The sequence below is a fragment of the Paramormyrops kingsleyae genome, chromosome 6, assembly GCF_048594095.1.
Source record: "Paramormyrops kingsleyae isolate MSU_618 chromosome 6, PKINGS_0.4, whole genome shotgun sequence".
Classification (NCBI taxonomy): domain Eukaryota; kingdom Metazoa; phylum Chordata; class Actinopteri; order Osteoglossiformes; family Mormyridae; genus Paramormyrops; species Paramormyrops kingsleyae.
The window spans coordinates 18,154,051-18,170,680 of record NC_132802.1 but is presented as its reverse complement, the minus strand read 5'-3'; the positions used below and the strand labels follow the sequence as shown (position 1 = coordinate 18,170,680).

Here is a 16,630-nt window from a genome sequence, read left to right as displayed (position 1 = left end):
GTACATAGAATGTACAGTACCTGTGGAGGGAATACAAAATATAAATAAGTGTAACATCAAGTGACCCACCTGACTAAGCATTCTGTGTTAGCATTTTCTCTAAGCTCTGACAACTTCGAAATGGTTTGTCGTCTCTGTTTATTATAAATGGGCTGCATACTTGTATAGGCAATATTAAAAGTAAAAATAACACAAAGTGCAAAATCAAGTTGGTACCCTAATGAGATGCCAATTTCATTATGGTGAGATTCTTTGTAAAAAGATAAGCATATCAACACTCTCTGAAACAAGGCTACTGCTGCTCTTCTCTTTATAAAGAAAATTTTATTTGACAAGAACATGTACGAAGTTAGGCATATCACTATTAAAAAGCAACCACAGGCAATCGCAGCACAGTAAATGCAGACTGATAGATAATCAATATTACAAACTCCACAACCCAAGAGAGCAGAGAATGTTTTTGATGCAGCAGGCCAACTTAAAAACAGAAGAAAACAACATTGTGCCGAATGTTGGAGTGATTTCAATAAAGAAGATCTCTTTTAAAATGAAATATTCTCTTTATTAAGAGCCACTATCGGTTTAATACTAGCAACAGCTAGCCCAGACCAGGAAGCCAGCAGTTTACATGATACTGACGGTTACACGCTAATGAAACGCACACATTCCGCAGCAAACATTACACAGTTATGACATTTATGATTAACAGAAATACACGTTAGTTTACACCATTTAAAGATAAGCGCAATGCGGTACAAAACATGCCAGCTGCTAACCAACCGTACGGCGTCTCATTGTCAGACAAGTTTCGACAGTGTGTGGGATCACGTCATATTGCTGAAACGACGTTGATTACGTTTGAAGTATGCAGCTACCTTAAGCCAGGAGGCTGATCATTTACACCTTGCCTCTGCTGTTGTATAATGACATTTAAATTCTATCCCTCAAAAAATAAGACAACCACAGTTTTATGTATTTGTTTGGGAAAAAAAATGCTGTTTTATATTTCCGCTGATATGTGTAGGAAAATGACAGGCCTATTGTAATACAACGGTTCACGTGTGCGTATTGAACTGTTCGGGGCGTACCGAACGTTTCGATAATATACCAAATACCGTTATACCCCTAATATTGCACCTACTTGTACTGATTACTTACATGGAGTCTTTGTTGTGTACTGTTGAATATATTGATCAACTGTTCTTTGATCTAGATGGTGTTCTAGAAATGCAGTTATGTTTCATTTGTGTGAAATGACAGTATAGTGGCTTGATACTGTAAACCTGCAATTAATGAAGTATCTGTGTGTCTTAATGAAGATATTCTGTGTAGCATTACTGTTTTAACTCGCCCTCATTCCCCGTGTCCTCCAGGTTCTTGTTAAATAATGGGAAACTGCAGACATTTCTATTGCATTTACCTTTATTTATTTAGCAGACACTTTTGTCCAAAATGACCTGCAAGTGAGACAGAATACACAGCAGACATACAGCGATCGAGGAGACATCTATGCTTAAATGCAGCTAGGCTGAGCTTCCAGTGACTGCCCAGGTACAGCACTGGAAGCAGCACTGGAATGAGAGCTATACAAACATAACAGCTTTCAAACACGGCAGGACCTTTCTCCTCTGAAGTGGTGGGTTTCTTTGAATACCTGCCTTTATAGAGTATGTCTAATATGCCAGTGAGGATAAAGGAGAGAGCTGAGCAGGTGGAGGTATGTCTAAGGGCAAGCTTAACAATCCCTACCAAAAGACATATAAAATCAAATCAAATGGGGAACTGGGGTCAATTTTACATGCACTAAATGTTTGCTATAGCCAGAGTTCCCCTGGATTACCAGCAGGGGTACGTCTCTAACCAGAAATCTGACCTGGTTACTCAAGATAATTCACAGACTTTGTAATGAGCGGTTTAATGTAGGAATTATTTTCTTTTACTGAACTCCACACACCAATTTATCACTGTGCAGAAGATACTGCTGGAGTTCTCATGCTCGTATCTTCTGCCAGGTCATGAATTCTGGTAAGAGTCGTTGCTGTTGAATTTTTATAATGTAATTTTTTGACGCTTTAATCACCACAGAAAGAATGGCATTCAGTCCCATTATATTTCAGAGGAGACCGAAATTTCTATGGGCGATATGCAGCTGTGGATGAAACAGAAACTGAGAACTCAAGAAATGTTGGAAGGATGGTTTGATGTCAATGCTATGATAGAATTGATAGATCTGTGTTATGGTAGCTCCTAAGCATGTTCTGCATACACAAACATAAACAGATTATAGATCGCAATTTCTTTTTAGTCTTCTGTGAAGTAACCATTTTTAACAGCGTGATGATGATGGATGTAGGTCATTAAGATAAACAGGATGTTTTGGAAGTTCTTTTGCCTGTGAAACTTCTGCCACATTGATAATTTCATGCTCAGGTAGTTTCAGTCAGGGGTAGGCCCTTTCGCCACGCTGCTCTGACTGTGCAGATATTCATTAATGGAGTTGGCGATGCCACAGGTGAGCCCATTGACTTTCTTCTGGACTGAAACGGTTATTACTTTCCCAATTATTCCAGGATTGTGCGTAGTTACTATGACAACAGTGACAGGCCTGAAGTCAGAAGATAAGAACGTGACAGAGGCGCCCCCAGAGGCAAAGGTAGCCGCTGGTGGCTCACAGGCTTTACAAGGCATGAGGACCAATCAGGTAGGTGGGAATATCGGATATTACAATTCGCTGTTACGATTCGCACGCTTCATCAGTATCAGTAAAAATTAGGCTATTGAGAGAAAATGCTATTTTGCGATACAACTGGAAACTCCACTTTGGCAGTTCACCGTGTTGTTTAGATCAATCAGCTTGATACGCTTATTCAGTGATGCCTGCAGAAAACTTTGATTGGGGTGGCCATCAGGGCCCAGCTATATTTGTATTTGTAAATGTAATGTCAATAATCCGCTAATCAGTGTGCGGGGTAGGAACTCCAGACTAGGGGGGCAGGGGCTGCGGTAGCCAGTGGATCGATTGACCGGATTTATTGATGTGGGACAGCACCAGGGGTGGTCACATATTTTTAGGGCCACCTCGTCAATCCACCCCTGGTAACATTGCATCTGAGGTTTAACGTCAGTTCAATTCCTCTGAAGGATCACGAGGCCAAACTGCTCGACGACACTGGGGACATGGATGATGCCTCGGAAAAAACGACTCCTACAAAGGCCTCGAAATCCCCCCAGAGAAAATCAAAACGGGCGAAGACAGTCCACTTCAAAGTGACTCTACTGGATGCTTCAGAATACGAATCCGGGATTGAGGTACACATGCCTTCTTTGCTGGGATTTATATGTTTATATATATAGTGCCATCTTTTTAAAAACGTGAGGTGCTAAGAGGATCAAGCCTTGAAGTATCTCCATGGCAAACACCTTGGCAGATACCTTACCTAGGCAGGAAAAATAATCTTGCATCCAGTGGACTTCAGTATTTATTTACTTTTTCATGACTAGGGTGTCTGGGGCTGTAAGGCATTGGTTTGAAATAGAAATATAATTCTGTGTCATTGTGAGAGTGCTAACAGGTTTTTATCTTCTTTTTGCTGAGATTCTTGTCTTTGTTGTAGAGAGAGAGAGAATCACAGAGAATCATTTCCTGGTCATTGATTCTGGTTTCCCAGATCTCAGTGTGTGATCTCTCTTTCTGATCCTCCATTTATGATCTTCAGCTCCCCTGTTGACTGTGGTATGACAGCATTTAGGACATAGCACTAACAGCAAGTTAGACTTAACTTTTCTATTTGTTTGCTGGATATCCCTAATAATTGAATGTAGATGTCTAAAAATCAAGAACTCAATGAAACAAGGTACTTATTTGTATTTATTTGTAATCAAATAAGCAATAAAGATACCCATATATCATTATGTCGTTGTAACTCTCCATCGTCCATTTCATAGACACAGAAACTGCTTTGATTAAAATTACAAATGATTTACTAATGGCCGCCGACTGGGCTGCTAACCATATTGGTGTTACTTCATTTTAGTGCAGCCTTTGATACAATCTCTCATACTATTTTGTTAGACAGACTGGTGTCTATTGGAATCACTGATGTTGTCCTTACTTGGTTTACCTCTTACCTCTTGAGTTGTACCCAGTTTGTCCAGTTAAAAACTTTTACATCTTAGACTTTTCCAGTTGCTAGGGGTGTTCCACAGTGTTATGTTTTGTGTTCTTTTATTTATCATTTACCTTCTACCTCTTGGAAATATTTTTTGGAAATTTGGTATACGGTTTCACTGTTATACAGATGACACTCAACTCTACTTATCTACTGAGCCTGATTCTGTCATTCCACCCACTTTTCTTTCAGAGTGTCTATTGAGATTAAAATTTGGTTTGCCCCCAATTTCCTTCAACTTAAAAACTGAGGCTTTCTTCATAGCCTCTAAATCTACTCTTGCCAAATTTGATAATCTCTCTTTGACAGTTGATGGCTCTGTAGTATCTCAGTCCCCTCAGGTAAAGAATTTGTGTGTCTTCCTTGACAATACCTTGTCTTTTAGATCACATATTCATAATATTACTCAGTATGCGTATTTTCACCTCCATAATATAAATCAGGGGTGCCCAACTCCAGTCCTGGAGGGCGAGAGCCCTGTGTAGCTTAGTTCTTTCTCTGTTCCACCATAAATGATTCTGCTCAAGAGCTGTGTGGTAATTAGAGTTGAATCAGGTGTGTAAAATGAGGGGAAACCCAGAAATGTGTAGGGCTCTCGCCCTCCAGGACTGGAGTTGGGCACTCCTGATATAAATCATCATTCAACTCTAATACCTTCGAGTACTGCCATTCTTATATATGCATTGGACACATCCCGTATTGATTACTGTAATTCCATTTTGTCTGGACTCCCTCTGAAACTCCTCCTTAAGCTTCAGTTGGCTCAGAATGCTGCTGCTTGCATTGCCACTAGGACTCCCTCTGAAGCTCCTCCTTCAGCTTCAGTTGGCTCAGAATGCTGCTGCTTGCATTGGCACCAGGACTGCCTCTGAAATTCCTCCTTAAGCTTCAGTTGGCTCAGAATGCTGCTGCTTGCATTGCCACTAGGACTCCCTCTGAAGCTCCTCCTTCAGCTTCAGTTGGCTCAGAATGCTGCTGCTTGCATTGGCACTAGGACTGCCTCTGAAATTCCTCCTTAAGCTTCAGCTGGCTCAGAATGCTGCTGTTCACATTGTCACTAGGACTTCCTCTGAAGCTCCTCCATAAGCTTCAGTTGGCTCAGAATGCTGCTGCTTGCATTGGCACTAGGACTCCCTCTACTGTACACATAGCTCCTATACTTCAATAACTTCATTGGCTTCCTGTCAGATATTGTATTAATTTCAAGATATTGCTGTTAACCTTTAAAGTCCTTCATAATATGGCTCCTTCTTACCTCTCTGATCTTTTGCATATTTACACTCCCTCTTGCACACTTAGATCCTCCCATTTCACCTCCCTTGTTGTTTGCACTGCTTGCCTGACCACTGTTCAGGGCCTTTAGTCTCACTGCCCCTGTCTTTGGGTCTCCCTCCTTCCAGATATTCGTAGCATTGGCTGTTTCTCTACATTCAAATCTCGGCTCAAAAGTCACCTTGTATTTCTACATGTACAAAAGTACTGTATGTTTCCATTTCCTGTTGTTTTTTGTATTATTAACTCTGCCCAAACTGATTGCTTGGTAAGACATCACAGTAGATCATTAACTTTCCTCTTTTTCAGTTATGATATCAAGCAATTTGAAAGACAGGGTTGAAACTAATATTGCACCCTTTTATATGTGTGGCTTTCACAAATGTCTGTGTGCATATTTTTCTCTGTATCGTGCATCGGTGAAGCAGAATGTGCTCCAGGGGTGGACGTTTCCATCCGAGGTCCACAGGGCATGTGGGTTTTCATTTAACTCCAACGGCACAAAGGTCTAGAGCAGGGGTGGAATCATACCCTCAAAGGACCAGTGTGTATGCATGTTTTTCGGATTACCTTTAACCAAACCCAGGTATGAGAACTCTTTGGCCAATCAGTCCTCCCCGCACACACGACAGCCCTTTCTGGATATGATTGCCTACCCCTTGTCTAAAGTAATTATTTCAAGTCATTTCACCTGATATTTCAATTGTCAGACCACTAATTAACTGTAAAACCTGCATGACTATGAAGCGAAACACCTGTGACTTTTTGAAACCAAAATAGATCACAATTGTAATTACCCACAATGCTTTGTGAAATACTGTGAACAATTCATGAATACATTTTCAATTCTTTCCAGGAAAACAGGCACAAGATAACTTAACACTTTATATTGGAGTTTGGTGTCAGCTTCCTGATAATGAATTTGTGATCAATTAATTACTGAATTATAGGATCATAATATAACTCCACAGTAAACAGAAAACAATTCTTTCGCTTGGCACAGTGTTGGCATTCAACAGCTTTTGTAGAGTGTTTGACCTACAGAGGACTGTTATCATTATTTCACTGTTAAGGCATAAGTCTAGCCTTGTCATGCTCCTTACATTCAGAACGGACAATGAACAAATTCAAAACAAACAGCTAGTAATTTGTGTGATGTTGTGACATTAAAAGTGGTCACGGAGCTTTCTGCTGACACACCCCTGATCTTGGTTGCAAGATGGTCATTGTCTCAGTTTTCCCCTCTTTCTTAGTTTAACTTTCCTTTGTCCATCATTGGCCCATTCAGACTTTCCACCTCACTAAACATTGGCTGGAATCACCCAAAACTCACACCATGTTATATCCATCTGTCTTTTCTTATCATATTCATTCATCCCTTCATTCATCCATCTGTTTATCCTCATCACCTTCTATTCGAGCCAATCTCCTCTCTTTCTCTTTTGCCTTGTTTCCCCCATCCAGACATGAGTTGTAGTTGCTCAGTGGAGACTCTGATTAAGGTTTCCCTGGCTGATTCTGTCAACATTCTGAGCATCACTGTCTGCCTGGGTGTCCCATGCTGTACAGCCTGGGTATTAATCCCAAGGGGAGGAACCTTTGGCCAGGCTGTAACCTGAAGTTGATGATTTAAACAGTAACTGGAATGTGTCAAATATTTATTCATCCACAGTATAATGCATTTGTGGGTCCCATATGCTTTGGAATTAATTGAATATCAAGACCCTTTAGACCATCACTTGTTCACATGGAAGCAATGAAGATGCTTTACAGACCTGGGGCACATTTCCCAAAAGCTTCATAATGCTACTGTAAGTAGTTTGTTATCTAGCACTTAAGATTAATCGTTAATTAGTGAGTGTTTCTCTAATTCAACTAAATTAGTCTGTAGTCTTGCTCGTAAATTTACGAGTGCTCCGACCCACACGTTATTCTCTATGTGCTTCTTCATTTGAACTTTTGCCTGCCGCCTCGTCACAGAGACACAGAGATCCCCCAAAATCGATCACAAAAACACATTGGTGCTTTCTTTTCGGACAATCTAATAATGCAGATGATGGAGATATAATAATAATAAAGTCAATGTTGCAATATGAAAACTATAACGTAGGCTATAAATTAGCACAAAAAGGGCTCATTGTTTTAAAACCGGTATGCAATTTGAGTACATAACATTGAGAATGACCTTGAAATTCAAATTCAATAAATAAAATTGCTTGAGATTGCAATTCAAATTTGAATATAAGGAAACTGAATCCAAATGGAATTAAGTGAAATCCATATACCTAGTCTAGGTGCATAATACAGCTTAATATTTCAATATGAATTGCAGAGCATGTTGACATAAATAGCATATGTTGAGTCCCACCTCCCAGCCCTGTAATCACAAATAGTTATGGCGGCATAAGGTATCGGTTAGCCACGCCGCCCTGTTCAAGCACCTGCCTGAATTGTCTGTGCATGTCATTGTTATGCAGAATGAAAGAAAGTCACATTTGAAATGTCACCTACAGTCATTTTTTTTGTACCATGGTGGAAGAGCACTTCACACAATCTTACAAGTAATCCTGTCACAACCATATCCATACGACACACAAATGCTAACACACTTAAAGAGTTAAATATACAAAACAATAAATAATATTTGCACATGGAAAAGGACTGACATAAACCAAATGCATATTGTTACAATAGGCTGACAATTACCCCATTTTTATCTTACAATCATGCAAATATAAAGTACACTTCACTCAAGAAGTGAGAACTATGCAACTCAACTGAAGATGGTATTTCCGACGGAACTGTCGCCACATTTCTAGCTTAAATGTTGTTTTGCAGGTGGACATGACCTCCTAGGACCATCACAGTAATGAACAATTAATAGGGAGATACATGCTGGCCTGGGGTGAAATAATGAGCCTCCTTGGTGTGGTGCAGGATAAAATGAAAAGAGGAACACACTGGAATTATGCCCTCAGTGCACCGTGCAGCTTCTGACAGCTCTCTGCTTCTACGCCACTGGTGGATTCCTGCAGACCTACAGATGCACATGGCCTCACCAAGGCTGCTGTGTCCTGCAGCTGTGCATGGTTCACATTTCCTTTGCACTGTGAGCATGACTACATACACTGTCCAGAAGGAGGGGATGCCTTGCATGACCCCAAATTTGGTCTTCATGCCATTGCAGACACACCTGACATTGTAGGTGCAGTGGATGGACCCCTCAACCTTATTCTTAGTTACAGCCCCTTGAATCCCATCTGCACCTGTCAAAAATGGTTCTTGGCACTAGGCCTAAATGTCCAGGTGATATGTGACTATCAAGAACTTTTTACAGACATTATGGCTAAGAGGCCTGGAAGTACACTGTGTCAGATGGCAAAATATGGTGTGTTTGCTGGTGGCTGATTACTGGGAGACATCATGCATCTGCTTAGCGAATACTTGGTGATTCCAGTGTTGAATCCCCAAACGGTGGCTGAGGAGAGGTGTATCACTGCTCACCAAAGGCACACACTGCTGCAGTGCGTGCTCTGGGCATGTGGAAGATGTGATTCTGGTGCTTACACAAGTTCTTGGCAGCTCTAAGATTTCCCCCTGAAAGCTGCTATTCTGTTATTGTTATGTGTACTATGCTGCACACCATGGCAGTACTTATTTTATTAGAATATATTTTTGGCCATGTCCTCAATAAGTTGTTTTAAGGCTTCTTTTGCAAAGTGTTGCTTCCTTTTCCTATTGCTGCTTGGCATTGTTATTTTTTTCAAGGAAGCAACATCACATTTTGAGCCCATTTTTATATTTTCAACAAATTGGTTAATATATTTTGATTGTAAATTCGTGTTTTTATTGATTTTCCATTTTTTTTTTTATTTTTTACATTTGCATATGTCTGGCGTGACACTGAAATATGTGGAATCGATGTTTCTGTTATCGACACGTTTTTCTTACGTTGGAGGCTGGGGAGGAGATTTGTTCGTTAATTCTGAAATAGCAAATGGTTTTGGGAAACTTTCGCGAATCTCACTCATTCGCTACCTACATCGTTTGTTATCTTGTTTGTTATTCGCTAAGATTCATAGTTTTCGGGAAACTCACCGCTGACTGGTTACCAGTAAGGTTTTTCAAAGAGACTGATACATTTTTCCTAGAATATCTGGAAGGGATGCAGATCACCTAGTGTACTTGCCCTCAACAAACTACTGAAAAAATTAAAGTTTTCTGTTTCTATGGCGATGGCTACTCATTCTCTGTGTGGCTGAGGAAATTGGAATCCCTAGATAGCAGTAGTTTCAGTATCTGCACAGACAATGGTTGTGTCTCCAATTGCATTATCTACTACAGTTTTTAGTATAATTTAAGATAATATAACAATTTATACTGTGTTTGTAAGCACACAATGTGAATATTTAGTTTTTGTGCTAGACCAATGTTTCCCTACCCAGTCTTTGAGGGCTCCCAGGCAGTCCACATTTTTGCTCCCTCCCAGACAGTCCACATTTTTGCTCCCTCCCAGCTCCCAACACACCTGTACAAGTGACTCTTTGTATTTCATTGCTTGGTTCAGGTGTTATAAGACCTGGAAGGGAGCCGTCACAGTTGTGTTTTTCTTGCTGAAGGAGGCTTCACTAATTATTTCAATAAAAATGGTAATCTTAAATAATGGTCTATGTTAGAAAAAATTAAAAAAATGTTTTCAAATATATCCTAAGGTGTGCACTATTTTTAAGCCCAAAATATCGAAGTTGGATTTGACTATTACATGCAAACAGCCACAATGAGTAGCATACAAATACATGATGTGAGACACTCTAAGGTCTGCTGAGAATGCAAATGACTGAGGCAGACTCCTAGAGAAAGGAGGCGCCTGTGATTTATACTGGGTTATTCACACTGAAATAACGCAACTGACTGACATACTTATTCTTGGGTAGCACTTTACATTAAGTGCACCTTCATCATGCCTTTTTAATGCATTCATAGAACATTCAGTACACCTAAATAATACATTCGTAGAACATTCATAAGCAGCATGTATGTATACTTTAACATCCTAACATACCTTTAATGCTTTAATATACATTAATAGCAGATATTACATGATTATAACAAACATTGTAATCATATAATGTTTGTCAATAATGCATATTAAAGCTAATAAGCTATGTTAGGATGGTATGATATGTGTACATGCTGCTTATGAATGTTTTGTGAATGCATTATGAAGGTGCACTGAAGGTTCTATGAATGCACAATGGATGCATTATGAAGCTGCACTTAATGTAAAGAGTTACTGATTCTTGTGTCTTTGGATGTACTACTCTTTCTTACAGTCCCTGTTGTATATGTGAGTAATCTCTAGTCATTCTTAAGGTTTAAGTTAAAAAGAGTATTTATAAGCAAACAGTTTAAGTGGAGGACAGCAAATTTATTGCTGGGCTATTTTCAGTGTTTGTGAGAATCTGCTTTATTATGTTTGACGATAAATTATCCATTTATTGAAGAACTGGGTGATAAATGTAGTTAATGGATTGTTTACAAGGAATGGTGAAAGGTATTTTCTTTTTGGAAACTTTACAGGTTATTGAGATTTATATGAGAAAAACATTTTAGTTTTCTTGATAATGCTTTGCATTAACTGCACTTTCATAATGCCTTTATAATGCATTCGTAGAAGATTCAGGGCACCTTCATAATGCCTTTATAATGCATTCGTAGAACATTCAGGGCACCTTCATTATACCTTCATAATGTATTCGTGGAACATTCAGGGCACCTTCATAATGCATTTGTAATGTATTCATAGAACATTCAAAGACAGCATGTAAGTATACCTAAACATCCTAACATGCCTTACAGCTTTAATATACATTCATATGAAACACTATGTGATTATACCATTAAGATATTTGTTATTATCATATAATGTTTATTATTAATGTATATTAAATGTTTATTATTAATGTATATTAAAGCCGTTAATCACTTCCATGATGCTCATGAATGTTCTATGAATGCATTATAGACAGGATGATAACACTCTGCTTTAACTGCATCTTCTTTGCACTGAATGTCTTCTATTTCTGTTCTTCTACAGAAGTTTGCTCGAGGACAAGCCCTGTTGGACATAGTGTGTGAACATCTAAACCTGCTCGAGAAGGATTATTTTGGCCTGCTGTTCTATGACACGGACTCACAGAAGGTTCGATCATGATTAGTTATGCTTGGGATTTACATTTACTTTACTCTATGACCCTCAAAATTAACATTTGCTGTAAAAGTAGTTTAGAGCTTTTGGATTGTAGAAGAGAAGTGCTTCTGATTAGCTAGCAGATAACAAGAAGACCAGATGCAGGCAATTTTTGCGCTAGTCTGTTACTAAAAATGTGGTTGGAGAATTATTTCTGAACAAGAACAAAATGAAATCATGATCACCATGGAAACAATATTATATTGGAAGTGTTTCCCCATATTAAATAATTCAGTTATTCCCCTTTAAGGGGCCCCACAGTAACTGGCTGATTGATAGACACATAGTCAGATTCTTCTGACACTTTTTTGGGTTTTGTTGACCTTTATATGATGTATATACCGTATAAATAGCCCTTAGTATATTAGTGCTGATTGTGTGCAGTAATTTTTATTATTTGTGGGTTAATTACCCGTGTATCAACAGGGATAAACGAGATGTCAGAATCTGCCTGTAAATCAGCCACATTTGACAATTTATGTAAGATTGGCACTATTGGATTGGTTATCTGTTTAGTTAATATGGAAGTAGGGAACAGGTTTTGACAGAGTTGTTATTTTACTGTTGTTTTTTCTGGCAATTTCAAGGTGATAAAATCATGGCTGGCAGAACGGACAAAGACCACCGACTTTCTCTTTTCTCAAGTTGTAATACAAATTTTGATTCCATGTGACCCACCACTGTTCTTCCAAGAGTTATTTGTGGCGCTACGGAAATATACCAAATTAGACCAAAAATACAAATAAGTTCACTTTTTCACAAAAATTGTACTTTGAAAAAAGACACCTGCACATTCATAACCTTGCTAATATGGGAATGAAACTGGGGGCTGAAAAAATAAGCCCCTATTTATAACTGGCCTACTTTGGCAATCTTAGTCCTTTTAACTACTTTGAGGCCTTTCATGTAATCTATTCAGTGACATTAAGTTGGTTTGCTGTTTTCTTAGAAACTTTAGTTGGTATGTGTAAGACAAAAAAATAAATGAAGTGTTTTCAATATACATGTAGATATAGAACAAATTAAGTTAAAACATTAATAGATAAATAAAACACCATTCGTTGTCTTTCAAGTTTTGTCTTTTAGTCTTCTAAAGTGACTTGTTGCTAAGTTAATCCCAGCATTTGTCTTTTAAAATTAGATCATATTAATATAAACCAAATCAAGAAGTTGAAAAGGTCTGTGTAATGCTTTTCATTTGAAACTTTGCAGAGGGAAGTGATTTTAGTTGAAGTGTTGGAATTGACATGAAGGCAGCCATGTAAGCTAGACGGGGCTTATGAATGTCCATGTGACTGTATGTGAAAAACACACAGAACACAGCTAAACACCACTTGGGCTAGTCTTCCATGTTATATATAAAAGCTACTAAGTTCTTGTTTGAGTCAATATATAATAAGTATATAATAATAATAAGTTGCCTAGCTTCTGGTAGGGTTAGGAATTAACCAGTCTAAAAGGATGTAACCACACAACCTTATTTTCCAACTTGAACCATTTTCTATACTCTGCTGCATTGATGTAAAGAAGTACTGAAAATTCCACTGTAGTCACAATGTTATAAAAAGGCTAATTAACTCCCAGTTTGTACTAGATTTTAGGAAGTTAGTACGACATGTCTGAAATCTATACTGATTTGCTATGAGATGAACCTCAAAGGCTTTCTCTGTTCTTTTGCAGAACTGGCTGGACCCTTCAAAGGAGATCAAGAAGCAGCTTCGCAGTGAGTGTCTCTGGCACGTCTCTCTCATTTCTGTCACGCTCAGTAATAAAATACAGCAAAATGGCACTTGAAAGTTGCATTTCTCCATTATGTCTCCTATTAAATATTACCATTTTTTACAGGGGAAAAATGTTTTTACCACAAAATCAAGCCATATGCCATTGTATGACAATTCACGTACCTTGAGAAAGTTTAGGACTCGATTGTACCAGGAGCAAATTATAGGCTGGTGACTTTATCTTGCAGTTTGGATTTGCTGTGCAACTCAGTCAGTATTTTCTAGATGTAAATCAGGTGGTGATATACAAGGCAAATTTACAAAGCAAATGGAATGTTCAGCTTTTTAGGGCTGGAGTTCTGTGCTACAGGCTTACATTGTATGGTCCTTCACTGTTCCTGTGGAGGGTCCATGTGTAAGCAGAGCCACAGAAGGGCGCTCTTACAGAAGCTCATTACGCTGCAGATCCTGCAGCGAATAACAGTCCTGCAGAGTGTCAGCATTCATCTTCTCACACACCTGGGATGGCAATATGATCGATGACCATTTTGGATCGCAGAAAATTGCAGTTAGCTTATTAGTTGGAAAAGCTTCCAGCTATATATTTCTTATTTTATATATTTGTCCAACAGCACAACAGCTAGATAGCTAAATATGTTTTCGTCACGTTAAGGCAGCCATTTTACTATTCTCAATAACTCTCAATAAGTGCAGCATCAGCTGACCCCTGGACAAACCCAGGGCTTTTTAAAAAAATGTGCTGATTTTCGTCCAGTCTAGGATCCTTATTAAATCACTTCACAGTTTTACGTCTCAGCACAAGGCCATTCTACCTCAGGATATGGGAGGACGAGCACGTACCTCCTCCCGCCCAGACTTTGTGGCCTCTGCATTGTGGACTCTGCATTGTGGGGTATTGTGGACTCTGCATTGTGGACTCTGCATTGTGGGGTATTGTGGACTCTGCATTGTGGACCCTGCATTGTGGACTCTGCATTGTGGACTCTGCATTGTGGGGTATTGTGGACTCTGCATTGTGGACTCTGCATTGTGGAGCATTGTGGACTCTGCATTGTGGGGTATTGTGGACTCTGCATTGTGGACTCTGCATTGTGGGGTATTGTGGACTCTGCATTGTGGACTCTGCATTGTGGACTCTGCATTGTGGACTCTGCATTGTGGGGTATTGTGGACTCTGCATTGTGGAGCATTGTGGAGGTGTCGTTAGGCAACGTAAGGTGCATTTGCTTGGTTCGGCTCGGGGCTCTTTCAGCATCCAGCTGACAGCATCACCACAATGAGCTGTGGAGAGATAGAAGAGAGTCGAGGCATCAGATCCGTTTGATGGAACGCCAGTCAATTTGTATTCCGTGTGCTTCCTCACCACAGGTGGCTAATATGGCATAGAGGGGGTCGAACGCAAGCATCTTGCTTTCGCTGGGGTACCACTGCGGAGGCACCTGTATGCCTTTTAATGTGATTCCTCAGTCACCATATCTATCCAACCAAAAGTCATTTGCAGGCATGCAGAAGTGGTGATTTCCTTTCCTAGTGCAGACTCAGGTTAATTGTAAATTATACATGAATGTCTGAATAAATGTTTGCCTGTATGAATGCAGGTGTGCACACCCTGTGCCTTTGTGTCTATGTACCTCCCTGCCTTATAGCCTTTGCTTGTCTTGTTGTAACTGTACCCCCATAACTGATAGATGGTTACTGAATTTGAACAGTCGATGAAATTTATTGCAGCATTCGAGTTAAATATCGCCTTTCTAAAGCTCCCTCTCTATGTTGTTACACATCTTGTTATGCAGTGTGGTCTTGAATCTTGATTGCAGTATAATATATCTCAGGATCACTTGCTACAATCCTCCAATAACATAAAGTTGGCATATTTCAAATCAAGTAGCAGCTGGTAAAGTAGCTGAGCTGGTACTGATTTTAGGCCAGAAGTTGCACCTGGGCACTGGGAGAGATTTTTGATTCCCAAATTAATATACACAATGTCCACAAGAAAGGAGGTGGAGATGAAGAGCCATGAGCAGCTGCCAGGCAACTGTTTATGAAACTGGTGGTGTTTGTGTTCATGACGGCCTCAGGACATTTCTCCTCAATCTTTTTTTAACTTCAGTAGAAAACACAGTGGAACAGTCCTTCAAACTTTTTCTTCTGGAAGATAGTGTATGGGGGTGCAGCTATCAGTTATTCTATCAAATATTCCATCAATTGTTCGAGCGATGTTTACAAAAGGGCATGTAAAAATACAGACACTTTGCCTCAACGCGATATTTTTTGGCAAATAAATTACTACAAAATAATTTAAGCTATTTTGCCTTAAATCTGGTAGTGAATTCACACTGAACCATGTGACTCGAGGTGAGGTGTAAACTGATATTTTAATCAGATGTATTAACTAACTGTAATCATGATCATGATCTATCAGCCATTAATAATCAGAACAGCTTAATATGTAACGTTACCATTGAGTGAATTGTGATTTACAAAATGGGAACGTTAGCCTCCATAGCTGCTAAGGTACCTTCATAACTATTAATTATCATAAACATTAACTGCTAATGACAGCTAATGTATTAAAAGTTTTTTTTTTGATATTATTTTATCAACATACCACTTCAAGTGCTTCGTAACCAAAGTAAATGAATGTGATTCTATGCCATGAATGTCAACGTTTGGAACTATTCACCGTCCCCATGACCCGGAAGTTTGCCAAAAATTTCCCTGGCATTTTTTACAGTGGGTCCCCATGGGAGTAGCGTCACTGTTTTCACCGCTCTGCTACACGTAATGCAGCGTAAGCACTCTGTGCGGCAGTAATAATCCTGCGCGTGAAACCTGGTGATCACTGAGCAGTATATAGCCGTGTGGATTAAACGAAGCATCGAAACAAAGGATTTGCATCGAGGATTTTTTGTAATCAAGTTATTTGAGTTACTCGATGAATTGTTGCAGCCCTAATTATGTCTCTCTGGCTCAGGTAATAGATGGATAATGAATGAAGCACCGTGTTATTGCCTTGTTCTGTCTCTCCCCAGCCAACCACTGGCACCTTACCTTTGCTGTGAAGTTCTACCCACCAGACCCTGCTCAACTTATAGAAGATATTACCAGGTACTAAGCCTACAGTGTTTCTTCAGTGTCTTTTATCTTCTTAATCTTTAAATTGAACCTTTCTTATGGTCATCTAATGCCATTGAATG

The 16,630-nt window shown here is 39.3% G+C and overlaps 1 protein-coding gene across 1 annotated transcript in view; it reads left to right on the top strand.

Annotated features, from left to right (window-relative positions):
- The window catches only part of LOC111840331 (band 4.1-like protein 1), a 47,365-nt gene that overhangs the window by 8,678 nt on the left and 22,057 nt on the right, over positions 1-16,630 (top strand). Inside the window, exons 2-6 of the mRNA XM_023805034.2 lie at positions 2,571-2,701; positions 3,142-3,309; positions 11,539-11,643; positions 13,372-13,414; positions 16,466-16,541. Coding sequence (XP_023660802.2) covers positions 2,588-2,701; positions 3,142-3,309; positions 11,539-11,643; positions 13,372-13,414; positions 16,466-16,541 — 506 coding nt within the window. The 5' untranslated portion in view covers positions 2,571-2,587. The remainder of the gene's footprint in view (positions 1-2,570; positions 2,702-3,141; positions 3,310-11,538; positions 11,644-13,371; positions 13,415-16,465; positions 16,542-16,630) is intronic.